At 32.0% G+C, this 26,496-nt stretch overlaps 2 protein-coding genes across 2 annotated transcripts; both read left to right on the forward strand.

Moving 5' to 3' along the window:
* The first annotated feature begins 262 nt into the window (after positions 1-262).
* Positions 263-10,518, forward strand: LOC140452277 (protein FAM8A1). Its single transcript, XM_072546439.1, has 4 exons — positions 263-656; positions 3,345-3,501; positions 9,561-9,687; positions 10,161-10,518. Exons 1-4 carry the CDS (start codon positions 356-358, stop codon positions 10,470-10,472), a joined length of 897 nt encoding a protein of 298 aa, XP_072402540.1. The 5' UTR covers positions 263-355; the 3' UTR covers positions 10,473-10,518.
* Positions 10,519-20,188: 9,670 nt separating this feature from the next.
* Positions 20,189-25,868, forward strand: Urod (uroporphyrinogen decarboxylase). The gene is made up of 5 exons (XM_072546285.1): positions 20,189-20,484; positions 21,129-21,307; positions 23,804-23,959; positions 24,018-24,317; positions 25,419-25,868. The coding sequence occupies exons 1-5, from the start codon at positions 20,367-20,369 to the stop codon at positions 25,734-25,736; spliced, it is 1,071 nt and encodes a 356-aa protein (XP_072402386.1). The 5' UTR covers positions 20,189-20,366; the 3' UTR covers positions 25,737-25,868.
* The last annotated feature ends 628 nt before the right edge of the window (positions 25,869-26,496 follow it).

Genomic DNA, 26,496 nt, shown 5'->3' on the forward strand with positions numbered 1-26,496 from the left:
ACAGATTTAGTAATTAGTAATATTTTGGTGTCTGAATCACAGAACACCAAAAATTGACCAACCTTTTAAGGAAATTTACATTTTCTTTAGATTCAAAATAGAAAAAATTTCATATTAAATATTGTTTCTTTTATTTATGTTATTTAGTTATATGATGATATTATATCGAAAGTAAGAATATACACCTATGTTTTTAGCTTGCTTGCTCTAAGGAAGTTAGAACTGCTAAGCACTATAGACAGGCACCTTTAAGTGCCTGTTATGAAGATGGGTTCCTGTCAAAATGTAAACGTCAAAGTCAGGCTATGAGTTATGTGATATTTGGTGATATGAAAGTAAAAATAGGAAAATAAATATGGATGATAAAAATACAATTTCTAAAGATCAGAAAGATTATGAAGATTTAATGCAAAAACAAAAAAAAGAAAGAGAAGAGTACATTGAGAAACTTAGGAAATGGCTAGATGAAGCAAGAGTATGGCATTACAATGTATGTGCAGGATTTTCCTACAATCTTAACAATGTTAGAGAAAATTCTTTTCAACAGTTTGTAAATCCTTTTGGTAATCTTCAACCTCAGAATCAGACAAATGTTTTAAGGCAAAGAGTTGGTTTTATACCAAATGGGAATTACCAACAACCATTGTTTCAAGCAGGTAAATAATGGCGATTGTTTATGTATTAATGTAACTATTCTCATCACATCTTGTGGGTATCTATAATACATAATTATTTTTCAGTTACCAGGTAAATGTTGTCAAACTTTGCAATGTGAGAAATGTGAAAGACAAATCTCGTTTTTATTTACTTTGAAAACATTTTTTCTCATTTTATTTTGGCTTCTTTGTTAGTTCTTTACGAAACCAAATGATTATCTTTATTGCCATGAAGTTTGAAATTAAGTCATTCTTTCACAAGTATCACCTGATTATTAAATTATGGCTTTTTGTTGGCATTGGTCACAAAAATGAATTATATAAATGAATAGTAGTATTTGTCTTATTTTTGATTAATGATATATTTTAAAAACAACATAATTAATGTTATATACACTTTAAGTAAAATAAAAAAAACAGAAATTCTATTATTTACTTGACATTTGTCTCTGAATTTGGTAAAACAGTGCATTGATTACTCTACGAATATGATATAAATCTGTAGATGTCAGGCAGACATGTAAATGCTTTCAGAGAAACAGCCAGCTGAATGATTTGCTGTGAATCTCATAACATAGAACACTGACATGTCATAATTTCACTGGAATTATCTAGAACCCCTTCTGTGGCATTCTAAACCAGATTCTTTAAGTATTATAGTATCGTAAATATCTTGGAGTGACCTTAGATATAACCTTATATTTCAAACAACAACACAGATAATACTACCCCAAAAGTAGGGAAGTACATCATCCATAAACATTGGCTGTAAATGAAATACCCCCACTATTTCATGTCATACTCCTACTTGTCTATATTGACTTGTGAGATCCACTTGGATCCTCTGTGATTCCCATATAATATAAAATGTGATGACAACAAAATCTACATGTCTAAATTGCAGAGTATTGATGGACATGTATAAAAATATAAAAAAAGTTAGGGTCACAATATGCAAAGAATTGGATAAAGTAAAGTAACTATGGTTTATTCAGGCAAGAGGCCAGGGAATCCCACTTTTATTAACTTGAGAAAAAGTCATTAACTTGATGGTATTCAAGAAAAAACTCAATGTGAACAGCTAAGTTATCTGTAAGTTCAGGGAACTGTTAAAAGAAGCTGTCACTTCACAGTTTTCCTAAATGTTTTGTTGCTGTCATTAACATTTGCCTATTTTAAAATTTTTCATTGTGCAAATTAAATAGGATGTTTATTTTAAAAAGTGTTAAAAAAACATTTTAAAGAAACTATTGTTGATTTGGACCATGTTACTGAGCAACTGTATAATTATGATTAAACCGAACTCAACTGGAAGACTTTACCATAAAAGATATTAGCAGAACTATTTGTAAAAACTGCCCCAGGTTTCAAAGTTAGATTGGATCATGGTAATGATTTGCACAAATTCTACTGTGCAAAAAACCTCGCAAGTGTTTGCAACTCCAAACTGTTATAATTTTTTTCTGGTCTTTTAAGGGCAAAAACAGTGTTTTTGATTATTTTTATTGTATAAAATCAATATCTTAAAATGAGCACAATATTGAATAAAAGTACATAAAAAGTTTATGCAAAATTAACCATTGAATGTCAAAAAATTTTTTTGTCATTTTTAATTTTTGAACTATTGTGTACTGTGCTTCCGCACAAAAGTAACAGATGTGCGCTAATATTTCTGAAATGTTTGCGCACAATTTGTTATTGTTTGCGTGAGTGGGTCTACAAGAATAAACATTTGTGCCGTACGCTGTGCATACAGTGCCGCACAGTTCAGCACACTGGTGGAATCGTACCTTAAATAGCAGCCAAAAAAATCGCCAATGTTCACAAAATTTTCTGCTGCCGCAAATAAAAAAATGCGAAATTGGTCCATATTTAACGAAGATGTGATAAATTGTTCCGACCGCCGCGGATTTAAAAGCGCCGACCGACAGGAGAACCAGTCAAAACTGCGCCAGTTCGACTAAAACAGTCAACTTTACTCATGTTTTGTACTATACATAGCAGTTTCTTTAAATAAAAATTATATCTTCATAAAATATAAGCCTTTAACTATTGAATGGCACCAATTTTAATTCTTAATTGTTATAAACACAGCAGCTGTGATGTTTTAAACAAATTAAGCTCTATATTTTTCAGAAAAAAATGTCTGGTTCTTTAAAATTTACAAATATTTAGTTTGTTTTTATAAACAATTAAACTTATCTCTAAAGAGAATTGACCATCGGATCCAATTTTTACAAAAATTATTTCAAAAATTAAAAACAGCGAAAATTTCACATTTTAGGGCTTTCAATCGTTAATTTTATGTAAACTGTTGGGTCTAATTTAATGTAGCAGAAGTCCAATTAAAGCTTTTTTTGTGTACTTTCATTCAATATTGTGCTCATTTTAACAATATATTGATTTGATACAATAAAAATAATCAAAAAACATAAAAGTGCCATAAAAAAATTTACAGTTTGGAGTTGCAAACACTTGGAGGTTACTCCAGGCATTGCCCTTTATAACGTTGTGCTGGTTTCAAATATTCACTAATTAGTGCTCAAAATCATTAGGCTTGGACTAATCATTTTTCTTTTAGTATTAAACCACACTGTACTATATTCTTTTTTTATTTATATCTACTAATATTTGCTCAATAACGTTTTAACTTTAAGTTCAATAATAATAAGATTTTTTAAATTCCAGCTCAACAACCTGCACAAAATAATCAAACCCCACCGATCTATGAATTCATTATACCACCCCTTTGGAAGAGAGCAGCAGCAGAGTTGATGGATTTCTTGCTTCTTTTGTTACTGAAAGTAGCACTGACATTCCTCCTATTGGAAAGTTTTGACATTATGTAAGAATAAATTATATGTTCAAGGTGGGATCAATGTAAGGGATATATATATACATATAGAGTGCGGCAGCAGATAAACAAAGAATCATGAAAATTGAATAGAAGGGGTTTTGAAGAGTGAACTGTTTAATGAAAATATTGTCATCTATTTGTTACTTCCGGTTATACCGAAAGTTGCTTATAACTTTTGTTTGTTTTAATGGGACACCCTGTATATTTTTGAATTTTAGAAATTTTTACGTTATTCCGAACATTTTCGTTAGTACTTTCCTATACCTATTGTGAACCGCTTTCGAGTTATAATGGTTTTATTATAAAAATTACACTTTTCCACCATGTATATAAAGTTCAATATCCTCTAATGTAATTTGAATAAAAGTATAATTTCCTTAGGAACTTATTAAACACATACAGCTTTATCGTTTATAGTGTAAAGTTGCCTTTTTCATTGTACATGGTGCTAAACTAAAAGCCATGTATGAAGACCGCTAACTAATTAGTCAGTGGGCCTCAAACAGTGGCTTTAAAATTTAATTTCAATCACTTGAAAAGTAAACGATTTAATTTTCTATATTTTACGTTCAGTTCAATGTTGGATTTTGTTCTATTAAATGCAAATTAACTGAATATAATATTTATATATTATTTATTACACACAAAACTTATTTTATTAATGACATTTTAAATATAGTAATCATTCTGTGTACTATACTATACTATGCTAATAGTCCATTGAAAAGTTACATTTTTGAGGACGCAATTTTATTTTTTTATGTGTGGGGGTGGTTAGTATATACCCTTGACCCCTCCACCATCTTGAAAAAAAGGGGCAAAGGGTTTTCGCGCTGTATCTCGTAAATTAGCAACCCTACATACAATTTTATACAACATAATTTGTAGTAAATTAAATATTCTACAACTTTATTTGTATTAATTTATTCGTAAAATTGAAAATAAAAATTTTATAAACAAAAATAACTAAAACTTGTTGAACAAATTTTATCTCTGTCCATTTTTCTTGCTAATAATAACATAAAGAGATGAAGATATTCCAAGATGGCGAGTTTCAAGCGGCCAAGTTTGGAGTGCTGTGAAATCTAAAGAAATTAATGAAATTAAACAAATTTGTAGTGATTCAATATCTAATATGTTCTATGAAAAAGCCTGTATGATATAGCTCTGATGTCATTTTATTGTAAAATTACAAGAAAAAAAGTTTCCAAAAAGAAAATTTGTTCCAAAATTTTTAGTTATTTTTGTTTATAACTTTTTTATTTTCCATTTTACGGTTAAAAGTAATAAAAATAAAGTTGAAGAAAATTTAATTTGCTACAAATAATGTCTGATTTATTGTAGGGATGCTAGTTTACGAGAAACAGCGCGAAAACCCTTTCCCCTTATTTTTCCAAGATGGCGGCCGGGGGACCAGAATGGCGACCCCACAAACTTGAACTGAAGTTTATACTTACCCTCCCGCTAAGCATAAAAGTGTGACATTTCAATGGACTATAAATATTAATTACTAGTTAAGATTACTAAAAAAACTAAAACTTAAATACTAATAAACTTAATGTAATCAGTTTTATTTATTAATATTTCAGGTGATGTTTGCATTTAAATAACATTTTCCATAAGATACCGATTAACTATATTTACCTACCATGTAATTCCTACTAAGATATTAAATACCAGATCATTTAATTTTGAACCATCAACATAAATGTAATATAATATGATGACAAACTAATAATTTGATGGTAATACAATCTGCACAGATATCGCTAATGAAGTACATATTTCTTTGTCGATAACAGTTTTTAGATAACATGAATCATTTTTCAATGATATTTATGTGGATGGAACCTTATTTTTTTAATAGTAATATGTTTTTGTAATGGCATTACTTGGATTATTTGGTAAGCCTACATTACACATCACAAGAAATTTCAACCTAATTTTCATGATTCAGTTACCTATATTGGTCGTTTATCTGCCGCTGTATTATGGACTTTATATGTCCATAATACATAAGTCAGAGATATTTAGAGTTAAAGTTAACAAGCTCTCCACTATTACATAATACACCAACGAACCGAATCTATGTGAAAACCTCGTATGTAATATGTAGTTTAAATAATTAAACTATGTGCAATATTGAATAAATAACCTTTTTGGAAATAATTGGAGATTCTTGAAACAAATTGGAGTTGATCCATTATTACTCTGAAATATTTGGTGGAAAAAAATGGATTAAAAAGCAAGTATGAAAAAACTGGAATTTTAATTAATATTTAAATGGGAATAAGCCACAATTAAAGGTTAAAATACATTTATTGACGTTTCAATTTCCACTTCGGAAATCGTTCTCAAAATACAAACATTAGTAAATTAAACAAATTTTGTTTTTGTTACTTAGTGAAAAATTCTTCTAATAATTTAATTTTATCTGACTCATCTATATTGACAATTCAGACATACATTATACATTTTAAAGTAGACGACTTTAAAATGATATTGCCAATATTGTTGAGTTGCGTTCCTGGGACGACTTTACTTATAAGATAGTTCATTCGATTACATGAAATCAACTTTAACGTGAGAATATCCGTCAGAAAAAATCATAACATGTAATTCGTCTTTAAAAAGACAAATACATGCCATGATGACAGTAAAATTCTCCCGTTAGTGATTCCATAGTAAATTATGAGGGAAAAACCAGGAAAAAACCTCATAATACTATCCCGACATGGTAAGTATTTGATCTTGCATTTAGTTTACCTTCAATAAATACCAAATTCCGATTTTATATGTTTGTTATTTAAAAAATATAAATGATGTATTCTCTATATGTTACTGACTTACCAATACTGGTATTTTCCTTTTAATAACTTCCTCTTTCAATATGGGTAACCAGATCCTACTACATTCTGCCGAGGAATTCGCGACGCAATTGGTCTCATTTAGCATAATTAGAGCCGCTTCTTTGATTTTTCTCTTTTTACCATCAGTCTCTTTTAGGACTATATTTGAATCATTCCATTGAACCCTATGTTCATTATCCCATGCATGTTTACATATTTGAGATCTATCAAATTCTCTATTTTTAATATAGGATTGATGTTCACTTATTCTAACATTTAATGGCCTTGATGTTTCACCTAAATAAAACTGATCGCATTCACAAGGTATTTTATAAATGCAATTCTTTGTCCTTTCTTGTTCATTGTTAGGTTTGGTTTTGGACAAAATAGATCTCAACGTGTTTGTTGTTTTGAATGTTGTTGAAATGTTGAATTTATTTCCTATCCTTTTAAGCTTTTCCGATAATCCTTTTATGTATGGTATTGTTATTTTCCTCGTATTATTCCTTGTATATGCTGTAGGATCTCGTTTTAAGTTGTTTTGTTCTATTCGATCGATTGTTGAAAATTCCTTATTTATAAACGATAAAGGATAATCATTTTTTAATAAAACAGTTGTTAACAAATGTTTCTCCTCCAAGAACGAATTTTCGTTAGAACAAGTAATTTTGGCTCTATCGTATAAGGATTTAATGATTCCCTTTTTAATATTAATATTGTGATTTGATTTGAAATTTAAATATCTGTTGGTGTGTGTTGGTTTTCTATACACCTGAGTTTCGTATCCAGTATCGTTCTTAGAGATTAAAACATCCAGAAAAGGTAATGTGTTATTATATTCCTTTTCCATGGTAAATGTTATTGTCTCTTCTTTATCGTTTATATCATTTAGGAATGTGTCCAACAACTCTGATCCATGAGGCCATATTGAGAATACATCATCTACATATCTCCACCATACTGAGGGTTTTAAATTTTGTTTAGAAATAATATTTGTTTCAAAATCTTCCATAAATATATCGGCTAATAATGGAGATAAACTAGAGCCCATTGCTAGTCCAAAACTTTGTTTATAGAATTCATTATTTAGTTGAAAATATGTATTATCAGTACATACTGTTATTAACTCCATTATAGCTGATATATTTAGTCCTGTTCTAGTTGCCAATGTATCATCACTCTCTAATTTTGTCTTGACTATATTTAAAGTCTTATCTAATGGCACATTCGTAAATAAACTATTTATGTCAAAACTTACTATTTTATTTAGAATTTTACTGTCATCATGGCATGTATTTGTCTTTTTAAAGACGAATTACATGTTATGATTTTTTCTGACGGACATTCTCACGTTAAAGTTGATTTCATGTAATCGAATGAACTATCTTATAAGTAAAGTCGTCCCAGGAACGCAACTCAACAATATTGGCAATATCATTTTAAAGTCGTCTACTTTAAAATGTATAATGTATGTCTGAATTGTCAATATAGATGAGTCAGATAAAATTAAATTATTAGAAGAATTTTTCACTAAGTAACAAAAACAAAATTTGTTTAATTTACTAATATTTGTATTTTGAGAACGATTTCCGAAGTGGAAATTGAAACGTCAATAAATGTATTTTAACCTTTAATTGTGGCTTATTCCCATTTAAATATTAATTAATTTAAAATGCCACAAGAAAATAGCTTCAGAACAATACTGGAATTTTAGTTACAAAAAATAATAACAAATAAAAAACGTATTACAACAATGCTCAATAATACTCTCACAGCTTAAGTGGCATTAGTTTTAATCATCATAGACCAGTTTATGATCGTCTGTGTCGTCTTCTTCGCCCTGTTGCTGGATTCGTGAACGGGTTGATGAATAGATTTTTAAAATGATAGTGTGTGACTGGTGGCAGATATGGGAGGAGAGACAGCATGTCCTTTTTCTTTGCTTCTGTCCAGAGTCTAGGTATGGAGTACAGATGACTTTGATTACCAATGAATTTTGAGACAATTTTTTTTGCCATCGAGACAGTAAAAAAGGGAAAATCTTCATTCAGCGTAGGTTTGTACTTCAAAACCAACTCTTTCGTACCTCATCCATCTCATTTCTAACCACTTCACAGGTGCTCCATCACTATCTTTTTTTCTATTTACATCTTCTATGTTCTTTGTCGACACAATGCCGCTCCTTTTTATGTTAGTTACTTCAAAAGGCACTGTCAATTTTGAAGTTTTCTATTGCCAGTTGTCTGGCCCAAAGATGGGAGAAGATTTTCTGGCAGCCTTTTGAATAACCCCAGAATATCTTTTGGCAAAAAGAAGTGGCCAGATACAAGAAACTTGTGATCTATCGTTTTATGTTTATGTAAGCATCTTGAACAAGATTTAGTAACGTGGCAGCCACTTTAAAATTTATGTTTTGTCCTGTACATGAATCTGAATAGAGAGTTATGTGGTTATGATTTTTGGTATGTTTTCTCAGATGCATGGTCAATATTGAAGATATTTTCTGAGATCCTCTACCACCATCTGTTTCATCCCACACATACATAAAGCCGTTGTTTTTGTCGAAGGAATGAATTCCTAGGTTATAGACATACATATTTCTTTTGTAATCTGCAATGGATGTAGACAATTTCGGGTATGGCAGTGCTTTTTGGAGGTCAAAAGTAGCAACATAGTGTTCATGGGTCACCACTGTACGATTTTAGTACATCTCGAGCTAGTTTTGCTTTTGCTAGGTGAACATTTTGCTCAACAATAAGTGAATTAGATGTCTCAGGTTCAGTTGCTAATGGCACCGAAAAGATTTCTATTTGTAGAACATAGATACACCGCTAACTTAATTTTCGTAAAAAGTGGACTTAATCCACTATGGTTCTGAACGCCTCATATATATATATATATATATATATATATATATATATATATATATATATATATATATATATATATATATATATACAAGTTTTCCTTGATGAGTGGAAAACCACGGAATACATATAGAAGAATGGTGAGACTCTAATTGAAAAGATTAAAACGAAATGTCACCATCATCATATGAATTAAATACTTGTAAATGCAAAGAAGTTTAAAATTTGGGTATTGTAGGACCAATCAACACACTTGTAGCTTAGTAATATTGCTGATATAAAAATATGTTCTACATCATTATTTTTTATTAATTCTTGTTACTTTTTTCAGTGACACTGGCTATTATGGTCTTGAACTGTTCCACAAAAATTTGGAAAATTCGGATGGTACCGTACCAATGGCATTAGAACTGCTTACATTAGAACTTCTGCATCGCTTAATAGTATGTGTATACGAGGTTAGTTGTTATTTTAAAATAATCAGTAAATTCTAAATTCCCCAAAATTATATTAAATCGTATGACCATAGACGGAGATATAAATTGCAGAATCATACGCAAAACAACAGAGTTTATATAGTCAGGTGACCACAAATCATGGTATATAAAGATGAAGTCAAATTACTGAAAGTACAGAGAAGTGTATTTGTTTATTTTACCTATTGCTTGATGGTATCTGTATTACTACCAAAGAGTCCAAACATTATTAACTGTTCAAATACATTTTCCTGTATTTCAAATTTCCACCTTACTAAAACAGTGGAGAAAGGCAAATACAATGCCAAAAAGACGTAAAAAGAAGAGATATCGAGGAAGGTGATCGAATAATTTTAACAGATAAAAATAATTTGAAAATAGAGGAAAGTAAACAATTGGTTTCAAAATCTATAATTTTTTTTATTATGTATTCATGTTACTTTAATTTGTTGTAGGCTTATTTTATGCAGGGAAAATTTCTGGCAACTCCAGGGAAGCGCTATATGGGACTTATGGTGATATCAGTGCAAACTATAACACCAGTACCAAACAGACCAACCGAAACAGTGACAGTAGCAACAGCAGCGCCTTTAAGCTGGCAAAAGTCTCTGACACGATCGACTTTAAAAAACTTACTTGTAGGTCTTTTCTTGCCAATATGCATATTCTATATTTTCCCACAAAACCGAACCTGCTACGATATGATGTCGAAGAGCCTTGTTGTGGAGTACCATGCGGATTTTATAAGTTATCATTCCAATCTATAAATGTTATTATAAATATGTCGGCCAAATTATATATGTGATATTGTTAGTATGGTTTAATTTTAATTTTATATTCCTTTAAAGAAAGTCTATAAATCTTTTACGAAAAGTAGATTGCAAGTCCTGTTTTTTTTCCTCGGGTCCTTGGTAAAGGATCTTGAAGACAGTATGGGTGCCTAAAACTGGAACCGATTTAAGGCCAGTGACATTACATTTGTAAAAATCTGAAAGTGCTGAAACACCAAGTGAGCCTCGGATATTGAACAGAACTTAGAGTAGACAGAAATCATACAAAAACTCAGAAATCGGAATTTAGACGTAGCTATCCTGTCAAAGACTACAAAAAACGAAATTGAAGCTAAAAAGTGAACAACTATACACATTTTTTGTCAGGAGTAAGCGGGCAAGAGCAGTAATTACGATAGTTATGCATCAAAATACGAGTAAAAGATGGATAGACGACGTAGAGAGGAATCTTAAAACCATGAACATCAGGCAGTGGCGAAGGAAAGTATCCGACAGGGCAGAATGGAAGAACATTGTTAAGCAGGCCAAGACTCACAAAGGGTTGTAGCGCCATTAGAAGAAGAAGAAGATACATTATGCTTTTACCATCAATTTAGCATCGTCTTGCAAAGTAGCATCTGTATATCGACGCTACTTTACAAGACCTTAATAACTTTTTTCCTGTACTTGTTACAAGAATTTTAACCATCTCATTGATTAGAGTTTTGATACCGTGTTGGTATTTTAAAATATCCGCTTTCTCTTTTTATCCCTTACTGAGTTATATAAGTTTATTCCAGAAAATGTTTGAGTCTAAAATGATGGTACAGTGAAAATATTATATATATTTAGTTCAGCGTTTTACCGTTTACTCGCTGCCATTATATACATGAAAATGTATATCCCACTTTCATTATCAATCATTTTAGCATCAGAAATTTGGCATCGTTGTTGAATATAATATTACCCACAACAAAATAGTAAATTTAAGAATATATATATATTTTTTTCATCCACAAATCATTCTGGCATCATGTTTGTTTAAAAGTAACGGGTTATGATATATTGCAACTACCTATTGTATCTTCGCACCAATTGATCCAGTCGCGACCTACAGCCCCTCAAATGATAGGATTTATCTAATAAAATACAATAAGACATAAAAATCAAATATAGCAGCATGTCAAAAAGGCCTTAATTATATATCTTCTTTTCTATAAGTCCAATCGTAACGTACAGTATCTCAAATGACAGGATTTAACCAATTGAAAACAATGAAATAAAAAAATTAAATACATCAACATGTCAAAAGGGCCGTATTCACGTATCTTCGGTCCTATTAGTCCAATCGTGACGTATAGTACCTCTAATGATAGGATTTAACATAAAGAATACAATGGGATAGAAAAATCAAATACAGAGCAATGTCAAAAGGGCCTTAGTTGTATATCTTTAGTTCCATTAGTCCAATCATGACGTGCAGTACCTCAAATGAAAGGATTTAACAAATAAAATACAATGAGGTATAAAAATTAAATAAAGTAGCATGTCAAAATGGCCTTAGTTATATATCTTCGGTCCTATTAGTCCAATCGTGACGTACGATACCTCAAATGATAGCACTTAACCAATAGAATACAATCACATATAAATCAAATACAGCATCACGTCAAAAGGGCCTTAGTTACGTATCTTCGTTTTTAGTGGCCCAATCGTGACGTACAGTACCTCAAATGATAGGATTTAACCAATCGAATACAATAAGATAGAAAAATAAAATACATCAGCTTGTCAAAAGGGCCTTAGTTATGTATCTGCGGTCCTATTAGTCCAATCGTGACGTTTCGTACCTCAATTGATAGAATATAACTAATAAAATATAACGAGATATAAAAATTAAATAGAGTAGTCTGGCAAAAGGGCCTTAGTTATGTATCTTCGATCCTATTAGTCCAATCGTGACGTACAGTACCTCAAATGGTACCATTTAACCAATAGAATACTACGACGTAGAAATCATACATCAACACGTCAAAAGGACCTTAGGTATATATCTTTGCTCCTATATATGTTATGTCAAAAGAGCCTTAGTTGCGTATCTCCGGTCCTATAGGTCTAATCATGACATATGGAGCCTAAAATGATAGGATTTAACGGAGATAATATGATAGTGGAGAGAAATTAAACATGGCGGCATCTAATAATACCTTAAACTGACAGCAATAAAACAAATTAACGCACAGAGGTGTGTGGCATATTACGTGACAGGATTTAGCGAATACCATACGATTACGTCGTACATCTTTTTGCATACGTCCACTTTTAGTTAACTACTTAGTATGTATTCAGTACTTTGCTTTATGGTGTTGAGGCATGGACTTTTAAACAGAAGAATGTTAAAAATGTTGAAAGCTTTGAGATGTGGTGCTACCGCCGTATACTAAAAATAAGTTGGGTGGATAAAATTACAAATGAAGAGGTAATACGCAGAATAAATAACGATCCAGAAGTTATACTGAATATAAAAAAGAGAAAACTTGAATACTTTTGCCACCTGATGAGAGGACAAAAGTACACATTCCTACAAAATATAATGCAACGAAAAATCCAAGGACTTATGGTTTGGCTGTACCACTAACGAATTATTCAGCAGTAAATAAAATTATAATCGCCCTAATGATATCCAATCTCCGATGGGAGAGGCACTCACAGAAGAAGATATGATAAACTCGAAAAATTTCCAACGTTCACCGTTAGACATATGCCTCCCGTTTACTGCACACATTTACTGCTCCTTGACGCTGTGACGAGAATGAGATAGGATTTAAACTGAATATAAAAAAGAGAAAACTTGAATACTTTGGCCACCTGATGAGAGGACAAAAGTACACATTCCTACAAAATATAATGCAAGGAAAAATCCAAGGACGCAGAAATCCAGGCCATAGAAGAATGTCCTGGATGAGAAATTTAAGAGAGTGGTTTGGCTGTACCACTAACGAATTATTCAAAACAGCAGTAAATAAAATTAGAATCGCCCTAATGATATCCAATCTCCGATAGGAGAGGCACTCAAAGAAGACGATATGATAAACTCGAAAAATTTCCAACGTTCACTGTTAGACATATGCCTTCCGTTCACTGCACACATTTACTGCTCCTTGACGCTGTGACGAGAATTAGATAGGATTTAACAAATAGAATGAAACTAGAAAACTAAACAAGACAGTGTGTTAAACGTGGAATGCGTCGTAGAACGTGAAATATTAGCGTAAAATTATGTGATGGCCATAGACTGTTCTTTAATACCCAGCAAACGACTCGCTTTGTAAAGTTACATAGGCGGGATCTGTGCGAGAAAAAGTCGATCATTCGTTTTATAACCCAAAGGGGACCATAAAATATTCAACGTTAAAATGTGACATAATGTAACGGTATGACAAATCTTTTTTCTACCGCATGGGTGCATGCCTGTGTACCTATACAAGGGGAGCCGTGCATAACCTTTAAGTTGATCGTAATACATAACTGCAACAACAAGTATGTTGACGACTTGGGTTAGTATATACAGTGCATTCCGTACGTTTTTTAAACATGATTAGGATATTGTTGACTGGAGGTTATTAAAGAAGTTCTTAAAATTTTTGCGGGTCACCTTCTTTTCTGTAAATGGAGTGAATATTGTTATTCATTTAATTTTTTTCCTCAGTTGAATAATTCCTGCTGGTATTTGGTCTAAGCTTACTTCTTTTCCCCATTTAAGCTGTTTCATTTCCTCTTTATAGTGCCCTGTTTACTTGTTTTGGTAATTTCGGACTATTTCATCTCTTATAACATAAAATAGTTGTTTCAGATATCTTTATCGCGTTTCCTTTTTTTATGGAATAATATGCTGCCGTTTTCATCTTCTACTGTTTTATATGGAGCTACACGATTAACAATTCCAAATAAAGAAAACACAAATAACAGTCCGAATTATATTATACAATTAATAGTCGAAAAATGAAGAGCAAGAGGTAGATGACCAAGAAGCCGAAATCTTAATGACGAACATAAATATAATCGACTAATCAGACAATTAAGATCAGCGGTACATGATGCACGCAATGCCACATTTGAACACTACATTAGTACATTGTCTACAGAAGATCATTCAGTATGGATAGCAACAAAAACACTTAAAGAGACCTGAACAACACAACCCACCAATTAAGAAAGATGACGTTAGTTGAGGAAGATCAGACCAGGAAAAATGTCAACATTTTCAGAATACCAGATAATAATATTCAAGCAATAGAACACTGAAAACTTTTGTTTTTAACTGTACGCCCGTGAATATAGATTAATTTGTTTTGTGTATTAATTTAGTTTAGTTTGAACAAGACTTGCAGTAAAAGATTTTTCTAAATATAGAATGTAAACCATATATCCAATGCTTTGTGAAAGAGAACCAGTTTATAATATACCGGACGACGTAATAACACCTTATTTTAGAATATTGGTCGATGAATTGAAATCATTGTTCAAGAAACGAATTATTCATGTGCAGATGTTTTACTATAAAAACATGTAAAATCAAAATCTAGATTAAAAAAGTTGCAACCAGTTACTCACGATGAAACTTAACCCCATTATTGATTTTACAAGTGATACAATGGGTCGACAAAAAACCAGTTTTATACCTTACATCATTTAAACATAATAATTGTACTTTGGTTTAATCACATGAAAAGAAAAATTATACACAAGTACTAAAACCACAAACTATTCTCGATTATAACTTGGTGAAAAAGAGTTGACAACCTATCCTTGAGTTCAGACTGGAGTTCGCGAAGGCATTTGCAAATAAAAAAATGTTGTAACCTTCACGACAAATTAGACCCAAAAATATCATCTTAGGCAAAGCGATGTAGATAATACAAAGAGAAGAAAGTGTACAAGATGTTACAAAATTTTAAGAAGAAGCATGACTAGAAGAAAGGCCGATAGAAAAGTTAAAAAAGTTAAAACATACTCTAAAGAATGTGATGGCAAAACTGCAATATGTCTAGTGTGCTTCAATGAATCACATTAAAAAACAATTTTACTTATACAAGAACTATTATTGAGTAAAAACGTATTGTGCGTCAAGTGGCCTTATAGTATTGGATAAGTTGATAGTTTCTAGTAGAACGTTTTTATTGTTAATTACCCCCGTAAAAGTGAGTTATAGTATATATAAAAAAATGGATGTAAATAATAGGTATGCATTCAACATCTAAAAAAGCTTGATGTGAACATAAACGTAGATTAACCATTGCTAAATTGCAATCATTGTTAGAAGCATCCGGCGAGGACGATGTAGATTAAATGAATGGTGGAAGTGACTCTGACTGACTCTGATGAAATATTTGCACAAAGTCGTTCAGAAAAATCGAGGATTGCGTTTTGGAAAGAGACAACACAAACAGAATTTAAGACTTTCCTCGGGCTTATGTTCCATATGGGGACAATTAAGATGAACCGTCTGAATGACTACTGGAAAAGTATGGGTAACTATATATAATATAATAACAGTGTTGACTTGACTAGACAGTTGCTCATAGCCCATATTAAGAAATAACCGAATAGTCAATCCTCACTTGTCAAAGAAACTAAAAAAACGTGAAGTGGTCTAAAAACTAAAAAGTCCCCTGTTTAAACTGGTTTTTAATAAAAAATTTAATAATATGTTAAAGTTTTTTTAATATACCCTAAAACTGAAAGCCCAAAGAATCGATTGCAAGTTACAAAATACTTGTAGAGTCATACTGTTTGGACAAGTACAGTTGTTTAAATAATCGCTTTCTGTGATAAACAAATTGAATAAATTGTAAAATATTTTTTGATCTGCTTGATATTTAGCACACGTTAATAACTCATCAATTGTCATAATTGCAAGTAGCTATATTACCTGTCGTTAGGCAAAAAACAAAGCTATTAACATATATAAATCACTACAAACATAATATCTTACAGTTTACGGTTTTTTGGAATTATCTCGATTATTTATGTATTTAAATTTCTCTACATAAAAAACTTTTTATGGTCTACAAATTTTATTTCAATTATTTTTCTTTCGAATGTATACAAAACGTTTTATAAGCAAAAAATTATTTTTTTTTGCCTTTTAAGATTGTTTAAAAAAACAAAGCAAAATTAACTATACGTCTTTACGAATTTTTCGTCGGCTACCCCTCATACTATTTAGAATTTAAATTTCTGTATAAGATTTTTTTAAACTATTTAGCGAGGTTCCGTGAACTACTTTCTTATGGCATGGTCAAAGTCAAATATTATTTTTTTATGTGATTAAGCCACAATTATTGGTCGATATTGAGATGAAAATTACATATTTAATTAACTAATATTTAACGATACGATTTCCAATATTTAACCTTGTTTATTGTACAAATTATGTAAAAATGTGTATACACATTTTGTACAAAAAACGTTTTTTGAGAACGATTTCCTGAATGGAAATCAAAATGTCAAACATTAAATAATTAAAAATGTAATTCTCATCACAATTGCAACACATATTTTTGACTTAATCCCATAAAAACCTAATATTTATCTTAAACTATTCACTGATAGCTTCGATTAAACAGCTTGGAAATATGTAAAATATTCCCCTACACAACTCTCTGGGAAAAATATCTAAATTAAATAGATATAACAACTAAACGTTGATATAAAAAAACCTGTTAGGTGACCCCAGTCGGCTGAAATCAGCCGGCCAGCAGGTAGATTCAATGTCTTTATTATTTGAACTTGAACCAAACCGATCGATATTTTTATGTTTTCAAATATAATTTTAAGTATTAACACTGGCAACATCTATTGGCTTTAAAATGATACCAAATACAGTAATTTTACCACCCGAGGTTACAATGATGGTTTGATGTAAAAAATTTAATATATGAAAAACCGACAACGGTGCCAAGCCTACAAAGGTGCACTAAACAAACATACACGACTTATAAATAGAAAATTATAGCATTTCTTGGTGATGCTAAATTACTGCAACGTGAAAAGAGCTCTAAATGATAGCGGGATGTATATATATATATATATATATATATATATATATATATATATATATATATATATATATATATATATATATATATATATATATATATATATAAATAAACGATTCTGGGTGTATACTCTATCTGATATCTATCCTGTATATAAAAAAGAAGCTTTTGAGACCAACGAAAAGTTTTAAATGAAATCCCGAATACTCACGAATTAATATATGGAACAGATTTTAAAGCTAGAGTAGGTAGCTCCAGTAGTATAACTTAAAGATTTTAAATGGTGTTTTTGAATATAAAGACTTACACCAATTCACCTGGTATCAACACACGAGGGGTCTAAAATTGATAATAGATTACATAATAATAACACATTAAATTCAAGATTGCAAGATGTAAAGGTAAACAGAGTGTGGTTCGGATCACCACTTAGTAATAGGGAAGATGTACATACCTTTTGTGGAAAGACAACATAGAAACATAAAATGGAGAAAAAAAAACATTGTTCATCTCGATAGTTTAGACAACGAAATCACACGTCTACTCTATTCCTGGAGACTAACACAAAAATTGAACGAAACCCAGAAATCTACGACGATTGAATATGGGCATAGAGACAACAAAAGAAACTTAGGAAAACAAGGTCCAAAAACAAAAAGATCTTATTGGTGGGACCAGGAAATCGAAGAGAAGTTCAAGGAAAAGGATAAACTGCATGAAAATCTAAGCGGTGAGACACAATTTGGTTTCAAGAGCGGACTGGGTACACGTGAAGCAGCTTTCTGCTTGAATACACTTGCACAAAACTGCATGGATCAACGAAAGGATATAGTCATAACATTCCTCGATTATGAAAAAGCGTTTGACACCGTAAAACATGACGCAATGATAAAAATGCTACACAATGCTAACATTGACGAGAAAGATATAAGAGTTATCCAGAATCTCTATTGGAATCAAAAAGCACGAGTGAGACTGAACAAATCAACCAACACAGAAGAATTTGAAATTTTAAGAGGGGTGAGAGTCGATCGGATAGCCAAGCGGGCTGGGCGGCTGGCTTCTCCTTCGCTTCACTGCGAGAGATGTCAGTTCGATCCCCAGCTCGGTGACAGAAAACAAAAAGGCTAACGCAGCAGTTTAAAATTCTAAAATGAATCTGCGGCTTAGTCTAGAATATGCTGGTATCTGATCGGCCTATGGTGGAGCAGTACGGCAAGAGATAAGGGCTTGCGGCTCGGTGATACTCCTCCATAGATCCCTACTGGAAGGGCGTGTGTCGCCTAAATACCGGGTATATATATATATATATATAAGAGGGGTGAGACAGATGTGTATTTTGTCTCCTATGCTCTTCAATCTCTATGTGGAGAACAATTTTGCAGAGGCACTGGAAGGCTCTGAGTATGGAATAAAGGTAAACGGGTTCCTGATAAATAACATTCGTTACGCCGACGACACCGCGATAATAACAGACAACGAACATGATATGCAGTTGATGTTAAATAAAATAAACACCGTAGGAAAAATATATGGCTTGAAGATAAATGCTGAAAAAACTAAATGCATGGCAATAAGAAAAAACGCACTTTTAAGAATACAACTGCAAGTAGATAATGCTCCAATCGATCAAGTGAAAACATTTAAATACTTGGGAATAATGATGAATGACCAATGGTATCCTCAACAAGAAATAAAATGCTGTACCGAACAAGCAAGACAAGCTTTTATCAAATTTAAACCGCTACTATGTAACCGCAATTTTTCCTTCAATCTCCGCTGCATAATGGTTAAATGCTATGTATGGTCCATATTGTTATACGGCATGGAAACATGGACGTTAAGAGTACCTTCCATTAATACTTAAGTTAGAGGCCTTCGAAATGTGGACGTTGCGAAGAATGTTCCTCATACCATGGACAGATAGGGTGAGAAACAAAGAAATCTTAAGAAAGGCAAATACTGAGAGAGAACTACTCAATTCGATCAATGTACGAAAAATTGGATACTTACCTCTGCTATATTCTGAGAGGAAAAAAATACGCAATCCCTCAACTAATCATCCAGGGAAATATTGAAGGCAAGAGAGGAGTAGGTCGCAAACAAATGTCGTGGCTACGGAACATAAAGAAGCATGAAAAAGCATTGCAAAATGGAGACGGAAAAACAAAAATACAATATAAAGAGTTGAGTAAAGAGGTAAAACGAAAAGGAATCATAAAAAATAAGACCTGGGAAAAAAGAGCGAATACATAGACAACCATCTAGGAGGCACAAAGAGTTCAGTATCAAGGAGAGCCATACAAACTGTTAGAACAACTAATAAAAACAACGTTAGATGTGGTTAGATTAAGTATGGAATCCTACCATCGAGCAATATTTGCTAAACATAGCAAATAGATAACATAGATAAAGCACATCGAGGATCTGCTGACGAAAAAAAAAGAGAAAAGTTCTTACAAACAAATGAATAAATAGAAGCTGAAGGAAGAATTAAACTAAAAATATAACAGGAGGGAGATACAGTTAAGGGGATGAAATTAAGATTAACTTGCTCAATTAAGGAACAATAAAAATCTATCTACTGAAAACCAAAAGGCAATCAGTAACTAAGAATAAAAACGAAGAAGAAATAGGTTATGTGTTGTATTTATGAGTTGTTGACTTGATGACAATGGCACAAATATTCTAATTTGAAATTTAAATATGACATAATACATTTATTTTTTATTAACCAATAATAAGTTTTGTATGGTGTATAGTTAAATATTTTATCAAGAAAACAGCTGTAGAACGATAATTAGGTTAATATCGTATATTTATAGTGAAAATGGAATCCCATAACTTTCCACCTCTAAAGAATGACCGTATTCTTAAAGCTGCAAAAGGTGAAAAACCTGACAAGATTCCTATATGGATTATGCGACAAGCTGGAAGATATTTACCAGGTAATATTCTAAGCTATAAGTCAGTATAAGTTTTGCAGATCAATGTGTATTTGACATTGTTTTTAATGTTCTAAAAGGACTGTTCTCAAGATTATAAATAAAAAGCTGAATATGTGGCAATAAAGGGACAAAATAATCTAAAGAGTCTTCTTGTTCTTATCGTGGATCATTAAATGTAAAGTGCTACTGAACCTTCGATACAAGTAGAAGTGAAGAGAGGGCAATATTCCAACTTAAAAAGAGCAAACATCCAGACTCCTTAGTGTAATAAAGCTCAATTTCATGCCGACTCTTGTTTAGGTAACGCCAATAGCTCACACCTATGAACGAATGTACTCTTTATTGTGGCTTCATAAATGTATAGCACAGTTTTAACTGATTCTTTACTATAGAATAGAGTTCACTGACTATATTGTGCCTGCTACCGTTATAACAATCAGTTTTTACATTTTTTTATTCTTTTATTAGTAATCTACATTTCAAAGTACATACATTATAATGAAAATAATACATTGTTGATTATAGAACTCATTGAGCTTAGGAAAATATTCTCCGATTTTTTTAGTTGATGGAAACTAAATAAAAACCTCCATTTTCTACTATTTGACTATGTTAATTATAACAATTTTACTTTTACATTTTAGAATTCATGGCATTTCGTAAAGAACATACCTTTTTTGAAATTTGTCAGACTCCCGAACTTGCCTGTGAAGTTACTTTAATGCCAATAAACCGGTTTAATTTGGATGCTGCTATTATTTTCAGTGATATTCTGGTTATACCCCAAGCACTAGGCATGACTGTAGAAATGCATCCAGGAAAAGTAAGTAAACATATTTCATTACTGTGAATTAGGAATATAAATCTTCTGGCAGGTAAGTTTACATTTATAGTAAACATTTTTAAAGAAGATGTAAGAACAAATGCTTTGGTCGAGGGTCAGGGCCAGTTGAGATGTGGCTCTGTCAGGAAATTGACAAACAATTTAGGAATACTTAGACTGAAATATTAGTTAGTATTCAGTAATTGTTTTGTATATAGTGTTGAGGTTGCAGAAGATGTTCTGGTCACTTGTGATCATCCTGTACTTATTATTAGTGTATCTTTGGAGGCTCCTAATTACATGTCTAGGATTGAGGAAAATATGATTTTCTACATGAAGGTTATGAAAGGTTATACAAAGGGATTGTGATGAGTTTTCTAGGTTGTGGTCTTTATATAAGCAAAAAAGCAGTGACTGTTACATGTTGTTTATAGAAAATACTGAGGAATCACTGAATTACAATATAAAATCTTTTTGGAATTTGGTTAATTTTAAGAGAAATAATTTTGATACTCCAAGTTGGACTTTTTGCACATAATCTGCAAAATCAGCTACATACTGTTCAGTATGGTTTCCTGCCTGGTAGTTCAACATCTAACCTACTAGTTTATACTGATTACATAAATGGTGTTATTGGTTGAAAAGTTATTTTGTGTGTCAAACTGAAGGGCTTTACTTTAACTGAATACCTTCCTAGCTCTGGAGTGTCCTAACGTTTCCATTTAGGACCTTTACTCTTTTCAGTTTTTGCTGCAGATCTTTGACTGACTGTGAAGTCTTAGCATAGAATTGGACATCTTTGCAAACCGGTGTAGTTTTATTGATCCCTTGAGCCTTTTTTTTATTCTTGACATTTTTAATTACAATTTAGAGAATGTTTTGATTGAGAGGGTCAAGACAATAATGTCACATATTTATGTGTGGTTTTTCAGAGAAATTTGTCCTTTTCAGAGATTTTCATAGGATTACATCTGTAAAAGCTCTTTACTTTTCTCTTGTCTGCTCCCAACTTGTAAATACAATTGTGATCTGGTTTCCCTTTACTTAAGTATGTATAGAAAAGTTATAGTGAGTTCAAAGAAGAAAAAATCATACAGTTTCAAACTACAGGGTTACGCAATTGAACTGTTACCAACTTCACATCGATATATCTGGCAAATCGATAATGACAACTACGTCAAAGTTGGCCTGATAACACTTCAGTATGTTTATAAGCCGCCAAAAGCATTTGCATTTAAGTTTTATATGTACAACAAAAGTTATTCGCAATGGAATTTAAACGTAATAGTGTGATTGCGTTATATTTAGCTGAAAAATCACAACCAGCTATTGTTTGTCAGCTGAAACACCTCAAAGTGAATAAAATGTTTGTGTATCGCACCATAACTCGTTATAATGATACTGGTAGCATTGCCAAACGCTATGGTGGTGGACGAAAAAAAACAGCAACATCGCCTGAAATGGTTCGGAAAGTGAAGGCTTGACTTGAGCGAAATCCACGTCATAGTGGTATCAAATGGCCAAAGAACTAAAAATATCCCAGCGAAGCATGCAACTAATATTGAAAAAGGAGCTCAAGGTCAAGCCTTACAAGTTCCAAAAAGCACACAATCTTACACCAAAGCAAAAAAAAGTTCGGCTTGAAAGAGCGAAGGAGTTGTAACGCCTGCGCGAACGTGACGAATTTCCGAACATAGTGTTCTCTGATGAGAAAAATTTCCCTATTGAGCAGTTCATAAACTCTCAAAATGATCGAGTTTACTTGACCGAACGCACCTACGAAAGTTTGAACTTACGAATGGCCACCCGAAGTTATTTCCCATCAAGTAATGGTGTGGGCAGCTGTAACCGCCGATGGACGCTCTCCAATCGTTTTTATTGAATCTGGTGTCAAAGTCAATGCAACTTATTATCAGGAAAATGTTTTAGAAGCTGCTTTAGAGCCGTGGGCACGCAAACATTTCGGTTGTAGACCATGGACGTTCCAACAAGACTCCGTTTCAAAAAGCTAGTGTGAACCAAGAATGGTTAAAAAACCATGTTCCACACTTCATTTCATCCACACAATGGCTTTCGAATTCGCCAGACGCAAATCCGATGGACTATTCCATCTGGTCCATTTTGGAGAGCAAGGTGAGGACTAAAAAATATGCCAGTATGGATGCGCTGAAGAAAGCAATTATATGTGAATGGGCCAAAATACCGGAAGATCACATTCGTGCAGTATGCAACTCGTTTTTTGATCGTTTGAAGGCCATAGTCAAGGTAAAAGGTGGCCACATCGAGCTAAAGTGAGATAAAAAGTGAGAAAAAGAGTGAGAAAAAATAATTTCACACAAAAATTCAGTTCAATTGCGCAACCCTGTAGTCACTCTATATGTTCTTTTCTTTAATGTTCTAGCTTTTAGATATACAGCTTTTTTGATATGACAATTTTTACTGCTAGTTCAAATCTACTTGTATAAAACAAAAATTTATTATGTTAACATGTTTTAGGGACCTGTGCTGCCACAACCATTAACCATACAAAATATAAAAGATTTAGAGGTAGAAGGTGCAGTTGGAAGATTAGAGTATGTAGGTAAAGCCATAACTCTTACTAGACACAAGCTGGAAGGAAAAGTTCCCTTATTTGGATTCTCAGGTGCTCCTGTAAGTTTTAAGTTTTGTAAGAATTGATAGGACTGTATACTAATGCATTTCTTTGTAGTGGACCCTTATGGGTTATATGATAGAAGGTGGTGGTTCCAAGACACTAAGCAATGCCAAAAAGTGGCTATACAGCCATCCAGAGACTGCTCATGAACTATTAGACTTGTTGACAAATATTATTATAGATTATTTAGTAATGCAAATAAAAGCTGGAGCTCAGATCGTCCAGGTTTTTGATAGCAGTGCAGAATATTTGAATAAAACTTTGTATGCTCAATTTTGTCTGCCTTATCTACACAGAATTTCATCTGGAATTAAACAAAAATTAAAAGATTCTAATTTGGAACAAGTACCTTTGGTGAGTAATGGTTAAAATCATGTAATTGTAAATACTAGTTTTGTTTTTTGAAATAATACAACAATTTATTTGGTTCACCAAATAACCAAAATGATTGTAATTAGTAGTGCCACAGAAAAATTTTCTGTAGAAGTAAAAACAAAAGATGTAATTAATTTTAAACAGTGGTGACCAGTGTTTTACAAGAAAGACTGTATATCAGAAGAAACTCCTCAAATACACTTCAATATTAGTAAATTTTCATAATTTGTTTATGATACTGAAAAAAGGGGATTGCTACAGCTTGGATCTTTTTAGATGACGCTCTGAAAGATATATTTAAGCTGTGCCATCCAGGAAATTAAAACTGCAATGTTACATTCAGAACCTGCCAATCCATTAGGAAAAGTTCTCATACAATTAAAAAAAAATAGACATAAAAAAATGTTCTGTATTTGTAGAACAATATTAAGAATTTGACAATTTAAATCTTCTTTGGCTCACCACTATTAACCCTGCAGTTATGATGTGAAAAAAGTTACACCAGTCGTGAGTACTGTCTCTCAAACCATGTTTATGTTGTAGCCTTACGTAAAGTAAAGCATACGACAGCGTTCCTGTGACTAAATTGTGGAAATCACTACAAGAAACTAACATTAGCTACACTCTAATCAAAGCTTTAAAAAGATTATATGAAAATTCTACATCACAAGTAAAAATTGGCAACAGACTATCTAAAAAGTTCATCGTTAACAAGGGTCTGCGCCAAGGATGTTGTATTTCACCAACTTTGTTCAAGATATATGTTGCAAAAGCACTAAATCAGTGGAAATGTAAATGTCATAGTATGAGCTTATCACTTTCAATTAATAAATCAATTGAGTTGAGTTCAGTTTACAGTAGAATGTTTTTTGTGTCTCCTCAAAAGGTTGCAAATAAACTGATTTTAGAATAAAATGTGATCTAAATAATAAATAATGCATATGTTTGGATAGATTTCAAGTACAAATGTTTAAAAAATATTTCTAAAAAAAGATACAATAAAGAATATTTTGTGTTAATTAGAAAAATAATACATTAATTGTTAAAATACAATCACCAATCATTCTTATCTTATTTTAGGTATTGTTTGCAAAAGGAGCCCATTTTAATCTGGAAGACCAAGCTGAATTGGGTTATGACGTTCTGGGCATAGACTGGACTGTTGATCCAAGTACTGTAAGATCCAGACTGAAAAATAAAAATATTACAGTACAAGGAAATCTTGATCCTTGTGCCTTGTATGCTCCTAAAGAAGAATTGGAGAAAATGGTATCTGATATGATAAAATCTTTTGGAACTGATAGATATATTGTTAATTTGGGCCATGGCATTTATCCAGATGCACCAGTTGAAAGTGTTCAAACTTTTGTTGAAGCAGTTCATTCCATTAATATTTAGTTTATGTTTATTAAATTTTTCGAGACATTCTACATATTAACTGACATTTCATGTATTTTCTTTTTAATTGAGGAGCAATTTCAAAATGTAAATAACATATTCTATGGGTTAATACAGCTATCTGTTAAGTCACTGTTGTTTAATTTGACAATCGGTACTTTCAATTTTATTTAAATATGACATAATTTTTTGTTTCTAGTCTTTAAGAATTGAAAAGAAGTAAAGACGTAAAGAAGTGTAGCTTCTTATTGCAAATATGTCAGTATTTATAGACATCCAAATTCATCAGTATTGATCCGTATACAAAAAGAGAAAAACCAGTGACACTTCTACAGGGATTTCTCATCCTGGCCACCAGTAGCGGCTAGTCCTAAAGGACCACAGGCACTGGCTCTGAAAAATATATTGATCACCAAAAATATTGTTTTGACTTGTTTTAATATCAATGCATTATACGTACATTATTTATCATTACGTAATTTAATCTCCATGAAAAAACAAATAATTTAAGTGAGTTGACTACCTGAGCCCATTTCAGTATGGCTCGAGATTTGATTTCAAATGCTTACGGACGGTGTATCAATACGAAAAATTTGGAGGCAGAAAACTTCGGCCCGAGTGTGTTTTAGAATGTGACTTTGATAGTGTATTAGAATGGTTTGCGCTTATTTATATCGTTTTGGTTACGTTTGAAGTATTCGATTACGAAATCGAAGTGTTTGCGCTGTTTAAATTTTACTGTTTAGTGTAGAGGAAAAAT

This window comes from Diabrotica undecimpunctata, chromosome 10 (genome assembly GCF_040954645.1).
Source record: "Diabrotica undecimpunctata isolate CICGRU chromosome 10, icDiaUnde3, whole genome shotgun sequence".
Classification (NCBI taxonomy): Eukaryota; Metazoa; Arthropoda; class Insecta; order Coleoptera; family Chrysomelidae; genus Diabrotica; species Diabrotica undecimpunctata.